Below are 16275 nucleotides of genomic sequence, written 5' to 3'. Positions count from 1 at the left end.
TGCCCATATGCTCAGGGTTCAGCTGATCGCCATATTTGGGGTCAGGAAGGAATTTTCCTCCAGGGCAGATTGGAAGAGGCCTTGGGGGGGGGGGTTCACCTTCCTCTGTAGCATGGGGCACAGGTCACTTGCTGGAGGATTCTCTGCACCTTGACATCTTTAAACCATGATTTGAGGACTTCAATAGCTCAGACAGAGGTGAGAGGTTTATTGCAGGAGTGGGTGGATGAGATTCTGTGGCCTGCATTGTGCAGGAGGTCAGACTAGATGATCATAATGGTCCCTTCTGACCTTAATATCTATGAATCAATGAATTTCTTCCCAAACCTCATAAGGATAACATGGAAACCATCCTACATACACCTGACGTGAGAAGAACCTTGGCCTTCTATTTGGACAGGACAGTGACTTTTAGAAAATCTCCAAGACTCTTCCTCTCCATTGCAGATAGGTCAAACGGTACAGCAATCTGAGCTCAGAAGCTCTCAAAGTGGGTCTCTGACTGTATTAAACTCTATTACCAATTGTGTAATTTAGCACCCCCACCTTTAGTATGCACGCATTCCATGAGGTTGGTCTCCTCACCCATTGCCTTCTCCATGGGTATCCCTATATCAGAAATCTGTAGAACAGTTACCTGGACATCTGCGCATACCTTTGCAGAGCACTATGCCATCCTGGGGGATTCGGCTTCAGATGCCAAATTTGGTGTGACAGTATTGTCGTCCATATCAGACTTGACTCTGAAGTCCCAGCCTCCGTTCGTGGGTACTGCTCGGGAATCACCTACAGTGGAGCACTTATAGGGACACTACTCACAGAAGAAGACGTTACTGCACAAGGTGAGTAACGATGGTTCTTTGAGATGTGTGTCTCTGTGGGTGCTCCAAAACCCATCCTCCTCCCCTCTACTTCGGAGTTTCAGTGGTTGACTCTGTGGTAGAGAAGCAACTGAATGCCCGCGTGCACTGACTAACCTTGTGGCAGATGGGGAGCTGTGCAGGCGGGACACGCTGCTGTTGAAATTCTCCAATCAGCAGTGCGGGGGCACCGACACACTTACAGTGGAGCACCCATAGGGACACATATCTCAAAGAACCATTGTTACTGCACAAGGTGAGTAACTTCTTCCTGCCAAAACAAGTAACTTTGATTTACTTCTGATTATTCGCCACTTAACTGATTTCTATTTTGTCCCCAACTGATTGAGATAAAAAATAATTTGGCCTCTAGATTTCCCCCGCACCTCTTTATTGCTCTGATTCAGAATACCCCTTCATCAGGCTTGTTACAAAACATCATCAGAGTATCAAAAATTACAAATTCTGTTTTGGAGTGCATTATGTCAGATAAAGATAAATTAATCACTGGACTGAAAGTTGCTGATTGCCTAGGAACCACTGATCATGAACTAATTACATTAAATATTTAAACCGAGGACAGTCCCAGCCACACACCTGGTGCTTCAGAAGAGTTATTTTCCCAAAGCTGAGGGAAATTATGAGTGAAATTGGTTTAGAGGAAAAATTTAGACAGAAAAATTTGAATTTATTTGATGGCCAAAAAGCCACGATTCCATAATCATGAAAGATGACAACTTTGGCTAAAAGCACATCCTGGTTCAGTGGAAAAATGAAGTCAGCAATTAGAAATAAAAAAAAAGAAACATATAACAAATAGAAATAAAGGGACAAGAGATAGCAATCAGTATAAATTAGAAGTTATGAAGAGTAGAAAATTGATAAGGGAATCTAAAGACATCAGGGAAATATCCATTGTTGACAGAGCTGACAATAAAAGGCGTTTTCAAAAAATACATTGGTAACAAAAGAAATCCTAGCAATGATATAGGTCCACTATGAGATGGAGATGGCAAATAGTTAATAATAGTAATGTAGAAAAAGTAGAAGTTAAATACATTTTGTGTTCTGGTTTGGAAAAGAAGCAGGATGATGTGATTGTATCACATGATGGTGATGAAATACTTTCCAGTCCATTAGTAACTAATGAAAATGTTAAACAACATCTGCTCAGTATAAACATTTTTAAATCAGCAAGCCCAGAGAACTTGCACCCAAGAGTCCTAAAAGAGTTGGCTGAGGAGATCTTTTACCAGCTAATGTTAATTTTAAATAAATCTTGGAATACTGGGGAAATTCCAGAAGACTGGAAGAGTGCTAATAGTCAAAGCAGAACATGGGAACTATAGGCTCGTTAACCTGCCATAAATCTCAGGCAAAACAATGGCAAAGCTGATACAGAACTCAATTTAAAAAAGTATTCAGGATAGGAATAAAATTATTATCATGTCAAACAAACCTGATTTTAATCTTTGATAAGAATACAAGTTTGGTTGATAAAGGTAACGGTATAGATTTAATATACTTAGACTTTTGTAAGGTGTTTGACTTAGTTCTGATTAAAATTCAGCACTATTCTGATTAAAAATTTAGCATTATACAGTGTCAACAGAACACATGTTAAAGGGACTAAGAACTGGCTAAGTGACAAATCTCAAAAAGTAGGTGTCAATGGGGAATCATTATCAAATGGGCATATTTCTAGTTGGATCCATCCGATGAAGTGAGCTGTAGCTCACGAAAGCTTATGCTCAAATAAATTTGTTAGTCTCTCAGGTGCCACAAGTCCTCCTGTTCTTTTTGTGAATATTAGGGCTGATGCTGTTCAGCATTTTCCTCAATGATCTGGAAGGAAACATAAGTCACTGCTAATAACATTTGCAGATGGTACAAAGATTGGTGCAGTGATTAATAACGATTAGGACAGGACAGTCATACCGAGTGATCTGGATTGCTTGGGAAACTGGGTCCTTTCAAACAAAATGCATTTTAATACAGCCAAATGCAAGGCCATCCATGCAGGAAGAAGAAATGCAGGACAGATCTACAGATGGGGGATTGTATCCTGGAAAGCAGTGACTCTGAAAAGGATTTAGTGGTCATAGTGGAAAAGTAACTTAGCATGAGCTCCCAGTGCGATTCTGTGGGAAAAGGGGCTGATGGGACCCAGAGATGTATAAACAGGGAAATAGGGCGCAAGAACAAGGGGGTATTTTACCTCTGTATATGGCACTGCTGAGACCAATACTGGAATAGTGTCTACCAGTCCTGGTGTCCACCTTCTAAAAAGAATGTTGAGAAATTGGGGAGGTGTGGAAAAGAACCACAAAAATGATTTGAGAGCTGGCAAAAATTCCTAACAGCGAGAGACGTAAAGAACTCCATCTGTTCAGTTTATCCAAAAGAAGTCTGAGAGGTGACTGGGTCACAGTGTATCCATTCCTTCATGGAGAGAAAATCCCAGGTTTGAAAGGGCTGTTTAATCCAGTGGAGAAAGGCAGAACAAAAACCAATGTCTGGAAGCTGAAACCAGACAAATTCAGATTAGAAATAAGGCACAGATTTCTAGCCATGAGGGTGATTAATCATTGGCACAAACTCTCAAGAGAAGAGGTGGATTCTTAATGTCTTCAGATCTAGGCAGGATGCCTTCCTGGAAGATTTAGTCAAACACAAGTTACTGGGCAAAATACAGAGGTAACTGGGTGAACATTAATGGCCTGTGATGTACAGGAAGTTAGCATAGATGATCCAGTGGTCCCTTCTGGCATTCAGCTCTATGAATCTGTGGTGCTGCCTGGAGGTAGAGTATGGATACACCAAGAGCTGAGGAGTGACGGTCCTGCTGAGAACCCTTGCAGATGGGATGGGGAAGGTATTGCACCAAGGGGAGGGACTGGGGACTTTAGGTTTGCTTATTTGGGGATTTTTATTTACGCCAGAGGGGGAGAGTTTCTAGTTTGGCTGGAGGCTTGAGCTACTCTATCAACAGAGAGAAGCTGAGATTCAGCCAAGGGGCAGTGAGGCAGCAACCACATGCTGTGGCAGAAAAAGCATGGCCCTTTTGCAGATGGCCAACAGACAGCCCAGGCTGCTGCACAGCACATGGGTAGCATTGAGTATGCTGCAGAAGCACAGGCACTTCCTTGCTTATTAGCTAAGCAGCCACCTGTGGCTTGTGGCTGCTGGACTCCCCCTAACACACAGCCATTACTGCCAGCTGGGGTCACGCCATATGTCCTACAAGGAACCACTTCTGCTGAGCCATGATGAAACCAGCCCACTGTGAGCCATGTAAAGAGAACCACCTTCTGGGGTTGGGTGACGGTGCATTTCCTGTTGGAAGGTGAACCTTTGTATATGTCAGGTTTCAGAGTAGCAGCCGTGTTAGTCTGTATTCGCAAAAAGAAAAGGAGTACTTGTGGCACCTTAGAGACTAACAAATTTATTAGAGCATAAGCTTTCGTGAGCTACAGCTCACTTCATCGGATGCATTTGGTGGAAAATACAGAGTGGAGATTTATATACACACACAGAGAACATAAGGAGAGTGGTCACTTAAGATGAGCCATCACCAGCCGCGGGGGGGAGGAGGGAGGAGGAAAACCTTTCATGGTGACAAGCAAGGTAGGCTATTTCCAGCAGTTAACAAGAACATCTGAGGAACGGTGGGGGGGGGGGAGAAATAACATGGGGAAATAGTTTTACTTTGTGTAATGACTCATCCATTCCCAGTCTCAATTCAAGCCTAAGTTAATTGTATCCAGTTTGCAAATTAATTCCAATTCAGCAGTCTCTCGTTGGAGTCTGTTTTTTAAGTTTTTTTGTTGAAGGATAGCCACCCTCAGGTCTGTAATCGAGTGACCGGAGAGACTGAAGTGTTCTCCGACTGGTTTTTGAATGTTATAATTCTTGACGTCTGATTTGTGTCCATTTATTCTTTTACGTAGAGACTGTCCAGTTTGACCAATGTACATGGCAGAGGGGCATTGCTGGCACATGATGGCATATATCACATTGGTAGATGCGCAGGTGAACGAGCCTCTGATAGTGTGGCTGATGTGATTAGGCCCTATGATGGTGTCCCCTGAATAGATGTGGACAGAGTTGGCAACGGGCTTTGTTGCAAGGATAGGTTCCTGGGTTAGTGGTTCTGTTGTGTGGTGTGTGGTTGCTGGTGAGTATTTGCTTCAGATTGGGGGGCTGTCTGTAAGCAAGGACTGGCCTGTCTCCCAAGATCTGTGAGAGTGATGGGTCGTCCTTCAGGATAGGTTGTAGATCCTTGATGATGCGTTGGAGAGGTTTTAGTTGGGGGCTGAAGGTGATGGCTAGTGGCATTCTGTTATTTTCTTTGTTGGGCCTGTCCTGTAGTAGGTGACTTCTGGGTACTCTTCTGGCTCTGTCAATCTGTTTCTTCACTTCAGCAGGTGGGTATTGTTGTAGGAATGCATGATAGAGATCTTGTAGGCGTTTGTCTCTGTCTGAGGTGTTGGAGCAAATGCAGTTATATCGTAGAGCTTGGCTGTAGACAATGGATCGTGTGGTATGATCTGGATGAAAGCTAGAGGCATGTAGATAGGAATAGTGGTCAGTAGGTTTCCGATATAGGGTGGTGTTTATGTGACCATCGCTTATTAGCACCGTAGTGTCCAGGAAGTGGATCTCTTGTGTGGACTGGTCCAAGCTGAAGTTGATGGTGGGATGAAAATTGTTGAAATCCTGGCGGAATTCCTCAAGGGCTTCTTTTCCATGGGTTCAGATGATGAAGATGTCATCAATGTAGCGCAAGTAGAGTAGGGGCATTAGGAGACGAGAGCTGAGGAAGCGTTGTTCTAAGTCAGCCATAAAAATGTTGGCATACTGTGGGGCCATGCGGGTACCCATCTCAGTGCCGCTGATTTGAAGGTATACATTGTCCCCAAATGTGAAACAGTTATGGGTGAGGACAAAGTCACAAAGTTCAGCCACCAGGTTAGCCGTGACATTATCGGGGATACTGTTCCTGACGGCTTGTAGTCCATCTTTGTGTGGAATGTTGGTGTAGAGGCTTCTACATCCATAGTGGCTAGGATGGTGTTTTTAGGAAGATCACCAATGGATTGTATTTCAGAGTAGCAGCCGTGTTAGTCTGTATTCGCAAAAAGAAAAGGAGTACTTGTGGCACCTTAGAGACTAAGAAATTCATTAGAGCATAAGCTTTAGTTCACTTCATCGGATGCATTTGGTGGAAAAAACCGAGGGGAGATTGATATACACACCATTGATATACAATGGATTGTAGTTTCCTCAGGAAGTCAGTGGTGTCTCGAAGATAGCTGGGAGTGCTGGTAACGTAGGTCCTGAGGAGGGAGTCTACATAGCCAGACAATCCTGCTGTCAGGGTGCCAATGCCTGAGATGATGGGGCGTCCAGGATTTCCAGGTTTATGAATCTTGGGTAGCAGATAGAATACCCCAGGTCAGGGTTTTAGGGGTGTGTCTGTGCGGATTTGTTCTTGTGCTTTTTCAGGGAGTTTCTTGAGCAAATGCTGTAGTTTCTTTTGGTAACTCTCAGTGGGATCAGAGGGTAATGGCTTGTAGAAAGTGGTGTTGGAGAGCTGCCTAGTAACCTCTTGTTCATACTCCGACCTATTCATGATGACGACAGCACCTCCTTTATCAGCCTTTTTGATTATGATGTCAGAGTTGTTTCTGAGGCTGTGGATGGCATTGTGTTCTGCACGGCTGGGGTTATGGGGCAAGTGATGCTGCTTTTCCACAATTTCAGCTCGTGCACGTCGGTGGAAGCACTCTATGTAGAAGTCCAGTCTGCTGTTTCGACCTTCAGGAGGAGTCCACCCAGAATCCTTCTTTTTGTAGTGTTGGTAGGAAGGTCTCTGTGGGTTAATATGTTGGTCAGAGGTGTGTTGGAAATATTCCTTGAGTCGGAGACGTTGAAAATAGGATTCTAGTTCACCACAGAACTGTATCATGTTCGTGGGGGTAGAGGGGCAAAACGAGAGGCCCCGAGATAGGACAGATTCTTCTACTGGGTTAAGAAAATAGTTGGATAGATTAACAATATTGCTGGGTGAGTTATGGGAACCACTGTTGTGGCCCCTTGTGGCATGTAGTAGTTTAGATAGCTTAGTGTCCTTTTTCTTTTGTAGAGAAGCAAAGTGTGTGTTGTAAATGGCTTGTCTAGTTTTTGTAAAGTCCAGCCACGAGGAAGTTTGTGTGGAAGGCTGGTTCTTTATGAGAGTACCCAGTTTTGAGAACTCACTCTTAATCTTTCCCTGTTTGCTGTAGAGGATGTTGATCAGGTGGTTCTGCAGTTTCTTTGAGAGTGTGTGGCACAAGCTGTCAGCATAGTCTGTGTGGTATGTAGATTGTAATGGATTTTTTAACTTCAGTCCTTTTGGTATGATGTCCATCTGTTTGCATTTGGAGAGGAAGATGATGTCTGTCTGTATCTGTGCGAGTTTTTTCATGAAGTTGACAGATTTCCACTCTATACGGCTAAATTCAGTGCCTTGCATAATGACAGGTTTCAGAGTAGCAGCCTTGTTAGTCTGTATTTGCAAAAAGAAAAGGAGTACTTGTGGCACCTTAGAGACTAACAAATTTATTTGAGCATAAGGTTTCGTGAGCTACAGCTCACTTCAGACACCTACAAGATCTCTGTCATGCATTCCTACAACTACAATACCCACCTGCTGAAGTGAAGAAACAGATTGACAGAGCCAGAAGAGTACCCAGAAGTCACCTACTACAGGACAGGTCCAACAAAGAAAATAACAGAACGCCACTAGCCATCACCTTCGGCCCCCAACTAAAACCTCTCCAACGCATCATCAAGGATCTACAACCTATCCTGAAGGACGACCCATCACTCTCACAGATCTTGGGAGACAGGCCAGTCCTTGCTTACAGACAGCCCCCCAACCTGAAGCAAATACTCACCAGCAACCACACACCACACAACAGAACCACTAACCCAGGAACCTATCCTTGCAACAAAGCCCGTTGCCAACTCTGTCCACATATCTATTCAGGGGATACCATCATAGGGCCTAATCACATCAGCCACACTATCAGAGGCTCGTTCACCTGCGCATCTACCAATGTGATATATGCCATCATGTGCCAGCAATGCCCCTCTGCCATGTACATTGGTCAAACTGGACAGTCTCTACGTAAAAGAATAAATGGACACAAATCAGACGTCAAGAATTATAACATTCAAAAACCAGTCGGAGAACACTTCAGTCTCTCCGGTCACTCGATTACAGACCTGAGGGTGGCTATCCTTCAACAAAAAAACTTAAAAAACAGACTCCAACGAGAGACTGCTGAATTGGAATTAATTTGCAAACTGGATACAATTAACTTAGGCTTGAATAGAGACTGGGAATGGATGAGTCATTACACAAAGTAAAACTATTTCCCCATGTTATTTCTCCCCCCCACCCCACCCCACCCCACCCCACCCCCCACTGTTCCTCAGATATTCTTGTTAACTGCTGGAAATAGCCTACCTTGCTTGTCACCATGAAAGTTTTTCCTCTTTCCCCCGCCTCGCTGCTGATGATGGCTTATCTTAAGTGATCACTCTCCTTACAGTTTTCAGAGTAGCAGCCGTGTTAGTCTGTATTCGCAAAAAGAAAAGGAGTACTTGTGGCACCTTAGAGACTAACAAATAAATTTGTTAGTCTCTAAGGTGCCACAAGTACTCCTTTTCTTTTTCCTTCCAGTGTGTATGATAAAACCCATTGTTTCATGTTCTCTGTGTGTGTATATAAATCTCCCCTCTGTATTTTCCACCAAATGCATCCGATGAAGTGAGCTGTAGCTCACGAAAGCTTATGCTCAAATAAATTTGTTAGTCTCTAAGGTGCCACAAGTACTCCTTTTCTCTTTGTATATGTGAGGATTTTCCTCTTCACAGCAATGAGTATTTTAGTCTCTGAGAAGGAGGCAGTAGCCGTGCTGTTTGTATGTTAATCATCAAGTCTATTTCTCTAATATTACCTGGGATTTATTTTAAAGCATTTCTGAAGGATTTTGTTGTTGAGCTTCCAACACATCCCTTGAGACATATCACCATAGTCTTATAGATCTTGCTATCAGGATTGGGGGAGGGATGGCTCAGTGGTTTGAGCATTGGCTTGCTAAACCCAGGGTTGTCAGTTCAATCCTTGATGGGGCCATTTAGGGATCAGGGGCAAAAGTTGGGGATTGGTCCTGCTCTGAGCAGGGGGTTGGGCTAGATGACCTCCTGAGGTCCCTTCCAACCCTGATATTCTATGATTTTCTCCCCTGATATTTAGACCAAAGTTTCCTTTAGTTGATTTCACTCCAGTATAGAAGCTAATAGCTACTTACATTTGCTTTAGATACAGTCTTAATGGAGCTTTTTAGAACCCATTTTATTTTATTAAAAGCCCATGTTACTTGTGTACTTTTAAATTAAAGATTGATTTTGTACATAAGTAAACCAAGTCTTATTGGTCATGCTTTATGAGTAAATTTATGAACGGGTTACAGAGGACTAACACGCGATTACCAGATGTTTTAATAAATGGTTGATCAGTTGTTATGGCATCCAACTGGTCAATTGGTTCCTTATTACCATCTAGAACATCTTTTTTGTTATGGTATGTATAACTATACCACAGACTGCTCATATCTATATCATTCTTATAGAATATGTTAATCATTGAGTAGCCCTTTATAAACTATTTGCAAATGAACCCTTAGTACCAGTGTGACCATTTTATTTTGTTACTAATGTAACCCTTCTGTCCGTCAAAGTTGGCAGCAACAAAGGCCGGGTTCAGTATCTAGGGGGTTCTGTTTCAATAACACAATGCAAAATCGGCTCTACCCCCCACCCAGTGACCTGGGACAATTACATACCACTCCCCTGGGCGCCCTTAAGAGGCGATACTTCCCCTCTCTCAAGCACAGAGTCTGAGAGTAGCAAAAAAACCCCTTTTAATAAAGGAGGGAAACAATGCATCATTATGTTGGGGAAACACCACAACTAGGGTTCATAAACACAAACCATGAACCAGAAGACCCACCCCCAAGCAGATTGGGCTGTGTCCTTTCCCTTTGGTTCTTGAGTCCAGCAACCCAAAAGTCACCCAAAGTCCCAAAAGTCCAGCACAGCCCCAGAGTTCAAAAGTTCATCTGCAGAGTTTACCTCCCAGCCTGGGTGGAAAGTGGGGAGGCATAGGGGCCCCTTACACGCTCCACTGCTAGTGTTGACGGCCAACTACCCCACCTTTCTGCAGGGGTCTGCTGCAGCCTTCACCACAAGCTACTCTGCTCAGCCAGCCATCCTACAAGCCGCTCACCTCCAGCAAATGTCCCGCTAGCCACTCACCAATATATCTTCAAGCCCTCCCCCCCACTTAACAGCACTCAATAATTTCAGCTCATAGCAGGGAGCCTTAGTACTAGTACAATATTAGCCTAAAGTGAATTCAGTTCAGCAGCCTGTAACCAGACTCCTAATAGAATCAAAATTAGCTCTGATATTACAGTGGAAAGAGGATAGAGTGAAATTGGTGTTCCAGGCCTTCAGAAGGCACCCACCCCAAGTACACATACCTATCCCCCACTTCTCTCAACTCACTAGGTTCTAGAACCCATGTCCCTTGCCTAGTGAGTGCTGTTTAGGTGAGGGCAAGTCCCTCTGTCATAAAATGCCAGGTACAGTTCTACTGTCCTTGATTCACATAACTAGGATAACTAGCATAACACTTTATTACTCCTGCCCCAATAACAAAGAGACTGGGGATCCCACAGCAGCCAAAGCGACCATTTTGGCAAGCAGCCCCATCATGCTAGGCGGGGTGGGTGTGCTCATGCAAACGAGATCAGCCCTTGAAGTCCTTTTCCACAATTCACCACCCGATGTCAGGGTAGAGCTCAAGGTGACTCTGCTTACACTAAAATAGTAAAAGGCAAGACATAACCCACCCTTAGCATCAATGGTTAAAAACCAGCTTTATTACAAGCAGTGCAACATTTTACTAACCATTTGCATAACCAGTTTAATGTGAATGTCTTTGAATGCATGTCTGAATGGAACTCAGCTCTGTAGGATCAAGTGTATTAATTTCAGTTTAATGTAAGGAAAGTGATTGCCTCGTCTGGCTAAGGGAGTGTTTTGTGTTCACCTGGGTTTGCAGGCAGGCTGCATTTACAAATCAGCTGCTATGGGACCATTGTGAGTTGCAGAGGCAAGAGCTTCTCACAGTAGCAGCCCCTGCACTACTTTACTCTAGTAGCACAGGGTTACCTTATTTCTGCTCCTCTGCAGGGAGAAGGATGCAGAAAAGGTGGTGTGGAGGAGGCAGGGCCTTGTTCCCTCCAGCAAGGGTCAGCATACAGGGAGAGTCTGATCCGTCCCCATGGATGGAGTGAATTGCTGTACACAGGAGTGTACACAGGACGGCCCTGGAGAAAGCGTGCCTGACCCCAGCCCAGCCAGTTTCCTCCTGTAGCTCTGAGTGCCTCTGTGGCATCCAGAGGGTGCCGTTGAAGGTGCTGCAGACACAGACGCATCTGTGCAGATTAGGCAGGGGAGGGCAGTCCCACGCAGTGGCCTTTCTTGCTGTCTCATTGCCTCACTAGGTCATCTAATTGTTCTTTTTAGCCCGAAGAACCATCTCCTCTGTTGCTTCCTACCCTTGCATCTCTGCAGACTGCAATCGCTCTCTCTCACATTGTACTGTCCTAGTCCTGACATTGGATTGTCCTGTTTCAAACACTATGCGGGGGCATCTGTAGCTTTCTTTCTTTGTTAATGTTTATTTCCTCTTTCTCTGCTTATTCCCTTTGTGCCTTGTTTTGGGGCTGGGCTGCAGCTGGACTCTTGTGACACCGATAGCGATGAGGAAATTCTGGAGAGGCTTCTGGAGCTCCCACATCAGCAGAACTGCAGCAAGAAGTTATTTAGCATTCCCGAAGTGACAGAGGAAGAGGAGGAGGAAGAAAAGTGTGTTCATGTGGAGAAGAGAGAATCCCCAGACTGCTTTCTGGAGAGACGTTCATACCATACAAAAAGGAAGGGGACGCCCCTTCCCATAAGTGCCCCTCAGGCATTTCCAAACACAGATGGTAATGACACCTACCAAAATCTTCCCGTGCAGGCTCCCCAAGACGCTCTTATCCTTCAGAAGACCAGAGAAGACTCTGACAGTGAGAATCCTGTCTATCTGGAGCTGAGCTGGACTCAGAAGAGGGGTAGCTGTAATTGGGGTTACCAGGAGAGTAGAATAAAGCCCACTGCAGGCACAAGCCACCAGTGGGACAGAAAGAAAGGGGGTAATTCTCAAGAAAGGGCCCATGATCTGCCTGAGGTTAGCCGGAAGAAACGGAGCGATATCAAAGAGCATTGTAGTCGCTTGCTGAACACCTGCAGCCTGACAGGAGGCAGCCTGTACAGAGCCCACAGCCTCAAGGAGAAGCTGAAAGATGTAAGCAGTGCTAGTGGCAATGGTGGGTCAGAAATCTGTGATCATGCAAGATCAGGCACCTTTAGAAAATCCCACAGAAAGTTAATGCCTTCAGACCTAGCAGAGCCTGCTGCATTGACAACCCACAGCTTCAACACAAGGAGCCTCGAGATCAATATTGAATATGACTCAGAGGAAGATCAGGATCTGACCTTCCCTTCCAGCCCCAGGAGCAGGGAATGGTCAGATGGCAGCGTGGAGGGGTCCCAGACTGGCTGTGAAGGGTGGAGTGATTGCTCCAGTCAGTCTGAATCTGCCCAGTCTGATGGGAGAACCCTGCTGAAGAAGCAGGAGTTTGGGGAAAAGAAAGGAATGGAGTGGGCTGGGTCTCCGAGTCACCACCCACAGTTACCTTGCCCAGAGAAGGAGGCACTGAAGAGTGAAGGCAGCTCAGAGGAGCAGGGCTGGGAACGAGAGGGTAGTCCAGCTGGCTGGAGGAGGATGCCGGAGCGCCCTTGGAAGGGGATACCCAGTTCTGCATTGCACGCAAGGGTCTGGGTGTCTTTTCCTCTTCTGGTTTTGAAGCAGCTTGTAGTGACAATAGTTTCCTCCCCTGCCCTTGCCCCCAGCCTGCCTGTGTGCTGCTTTGTCTAGTGCTGTACAGAAACGAACTCTCCAGGGGTATGACTGGGAGAGTTTGTAGAGCTTGTAGCTCTGTGCTGCTCTGAGGCTTTTCTTGTATTCTCTGCTTACACTTGTACTGTGGAAAGTCAGAAAAGAATCATTGCTCTGCTGCTAAGAATCCTGGATGCAGTATTCCTTTTCTCAACTGGGTCTTCCTCCCTAGGACAAGATGCTGTCCAAGTTCAAAGATCTTGGGACCTTAGTGAAAATTCCTGATAAATTAATGATGATCCCTGATCTTTTCGTCTTTTCCTTGATATGTCCTCCCATCCCTCCTCACAACCACAATGGAGTTGTTACTGGTCTCCAAGAAAAACACCTGTCCATGTTGACTTGCTTCAGTTTTCCAGAGGACCACATAATTCTCATTTCTGGAGTGTCCCAAAAGAGGAATATTGCATTTGAATGCATTGCTTTTTTCGGTGTGCTTAGTGTCGCTGGTGAGGGGTGGAGCTGGGTCCATGCTAATTCAGAGTTCAAAGCACGGTCATTAGTAACTCTCCAGTGGTTTCTGTTGCAGGCTTCTGGTAATGAAGATCTGAGGTTACAGGAGTTACTTGGCTCGCCAGCTTGCCAGATTCCAACCCAAAAAGGGAACAAGACCTTGAGAAGAAGCCGAATCTTGAAATCTTCCATCTCCAGTTCAGGTGAGCTTGTCAGCGTTTCTTGAGACTATTTTGCATCTGAAAGGGAACATAGTACAGGGAGAGAGAGAGACAGACAGAGGGATGGAGAGAGACTGATCTGTTTTGAAATGTTGAAAGAGAAGCCAGTAACTTCTATCCTGAAAACATGTAGATTTGGTGATCTCCCTGGAAATTGGTGCTAACATCTTTTCCCTTGCTTGCAGGCACAGCTTCAGAGGCTGTTGTTAAAGACAACTCAATAAGGATATTTGTGGCCCTTTTTGACTATGACCCCATTTCTATGTCACCTAACCCTGATGCAGCTGAAGAAGAGCTCCCATTTAAGGAGGGGCAGATTCTGAAGGTAAGAACGGTGCTACATGAGGTCTTCTCTTCCATGTTGCTGCTAACCTGCCACATCCTGAGCACAGATGGCTGGGACATTTGGATGCAGAATTCAGTTGAACAGGCTGTCATTACCTTCCTTAAACTGCTTTGCCTGCAGAGCATCCCTGCTTTCATTACGTGGCTCACACGCCCTAATGTGAACTGATGCAGATGCTATTTCTCCTCTTCTAGGTGTGTGGCGACAAAGACGCTGATGGGTTTTACAGAGGTGAATGTGCAGGAAGGGCAGGGTACATCCCTTGTAACATGGTGTCTGAAGTTCAGGCGGAGAGTGAGGAAGTGAGGAAGGAGATGTTAAAGCAAGGTTACATTCCTGCTGCCACATCGGTGAAAAGCATAGGTACTGTACCTCCCTCCCACATCTACTCGGTTTCTGCATGTGGACAATGCATTTCTTTCCTGACATTCAGGAAGCTCAGCACTGCTGTCATGCATTGCACTGCAGCTGCATGCCAACTGCACCTGCCAAGGTGGTTCTTGTGGCCACCCTCAGGAGTGCCATGGGTGGATGGCAACGCTGGAAGCTGGGATAGAACTTTTCTACCAAATGTGGAGTGATGTGCACAAGGGGTTCCCAATTTCACACTCGAATGACAGAGCAGTTAACCAGACTCTAAAAGTCTGTCCAGTGCTTTTGCCGCTTTGTAGCTGACAGTGGAGACAAGAAGAGAGAGGAAGTGTATTTCCCCATTTCCCCAGGCTGAGATCCAGTGTCCAGTGACAAAGGCTAACATGTATTTTCAAAAGTTACTAGTTCTTAAATTTGAATCACTGTGGATCGTTGATTCAGAGCATAGAGGCTGCAGGAGCCTGATGCTCACACTTACCAAAAACATCTCTCTCCCTCTTCTCTGCAGAGATCAAGCTCAGAGCATCACCCCGTCATTAGGGAACCTTGTCAGCAGAAAAGAGAATTTGCCCTTGAGAACCTCACATGAGGGCCTGGATGGTGAACTGCCTCCTCCCCAGGCTCACTGGGGGATCTTCCCCCCTGCAGAGCTCATGAGGTCATCAGGAAATGGGGGGAAGGACCCTGATCTCCTTCCTTGCCAGCCCCTGAAATCCCCTGCTCTCTCCCAGTTTCCCATCCTGATCTTTTTCATTCACCTGCCTGCAGAGTGGGAAGAAGGGAACTGTATTCCTACAAGGCCAGGGTTAATGTGGATTGGGGCGGTTGTTTGAGAAGCGCAACCTTAAATTTGCTTCTTTTGAGTTGTAATATGTTAGGGTTTGGTTTTACTGTTACTCTAATATTCCTGAAAGGTAATGTGCAGTCACAGGCAGGGAGGGATGGACAGGCAGGACATGCTCTGTTGCATTCTTGATGGGCATATATAAAAACTTGTCTCTATGTGTGAGTTGTACAATATGAGAGTCCCTGTGTGGTCTCGCTTTAGTATATAAATCACAGTCTGCTTCCCAGTGGAAGTTTCTTCATGCTGCTGTGTTGCTTGCTTACTCTCCAAGAAGCTTTTCATTTTCATTCGCTGTCTTACTGTTCTCTTGTCTATTTTTGCTTTTTTTTTTGGATTTTATTAAGGAAATGGTACATTTGCTCGACATCCACGCCGCCTCACCGTCCCGCCTCCAAAACCCAGACGTGCCAAGAAAGGTCTGTCATGCCTGCTGCTTGCATTTGATTTTGGCATTTGGGTTGCAAACTGAGTTGAGTTTTGACTACCTGCTTTCAGGATCTCCAAATGGTCAGACTGGCAGCATGTGGACAGAGCACCTTCCTTCCCGTTTGGCACCATTTGTCATCACTCCATGCTGGGTCCCTGGCCTGGGTGTTAAATGTTCTCAAGGACAATTAGCTCTTTATGTTTCTGGAGCTTGTCCTCTGCCTCCAATGATGTTCCAGTGTCACTGTTACTGTCCTAGACTTTGAGCTGCATGAATAGGATGTATGATCTGCTTGTGGTGTGTGTTTGTTGGGCCTTGGCTTGATTTTGCTATTCATGAGGAATGTCTTGTTGTTTGTCAGGTGTCTGTTTTTGTCAGTGTTGAAAGCTGAATACGGACTCATTAAATCTTCTCTTCCATAGCAGAGCTGGAGAAACAGGAAAACTACAAACCTCATCCAGGTAAGAATTGCTCCTTCCATGCTCGGATACTACAGGGAAAGGGCCCATAAAAGTAGATCGATTCTTTTCAGCAACACATCTCAGGGAGCAGCCACATCACTTCCTCATAAGAGCCCTTCAGAGCCCTTGTGAGCAAGTGTCTCTACCTTCCCTATGTGGAACCT

General features: G+C 45.2%; 1 protein-coding gene across 17 annotated transcripts in view; it reads left to right on the top strand.

The window, feature by feature from the left end:
• Nucleotides 1–16275, top strand: part of TSPOAP1 (TSPO associated protein 1) — a 231749-nt gene that overhangs the window by 190817 nt on the left and 24657 nt on the right. For 9 of the 17 annotated variants that reach the window (XM_038375869.2, XM_038375875.2, XM_043499391.1 and 6 more), the window contains 6 exons: nucleotides 11719–12861; nucleotides 13514–13640; nucleotides 13844–13983; nucleotides 14199–14367; nucleotides 15568–15639; nucleotides 16073–16111. In XM_038375869.2, coding sequence (XP_038231797.1) covers nucleotides 11719–12861; nucleotides 13514–13640; nucleotides 13844–13983; nucleotides 14199–14367; nucleotides 15568–15639; nucleotides 16073–16111 — 1690 coding nt within the window. The remainder of the gene's footprint in view (nucleotides 1–11718; nucleotides 12862–13513; nucleotides 13641–13843; nucleotides 13984–14198; nucleotides 14368–15567; nucleotides 15640–16072; nucleotides 16112–16275) is intronic. The other 8 variants (XM_043499394.1, XM_043499392.1, XM_043499393.1 and 5 more) reach the window with 5 other exon arrangements.

This window comes from Dermochelys coriacea, chromosome 17 (genome assembly GCF_009764565.3).
Source record: "Dermochelys coriacea isolate rDerCor1 chromosome 17, rDerCor1.pri.v4, whole genome shotgun sequence".
Lineage (NCBI taxonomy): Eukaryota > Metazoa > Chordata > Testudines > Dermochelyidae > Dermochelys > Dermochelys coriacea.
This window is presented reverse-complemented; position numbering and strand designations above follow the sequence as displayed.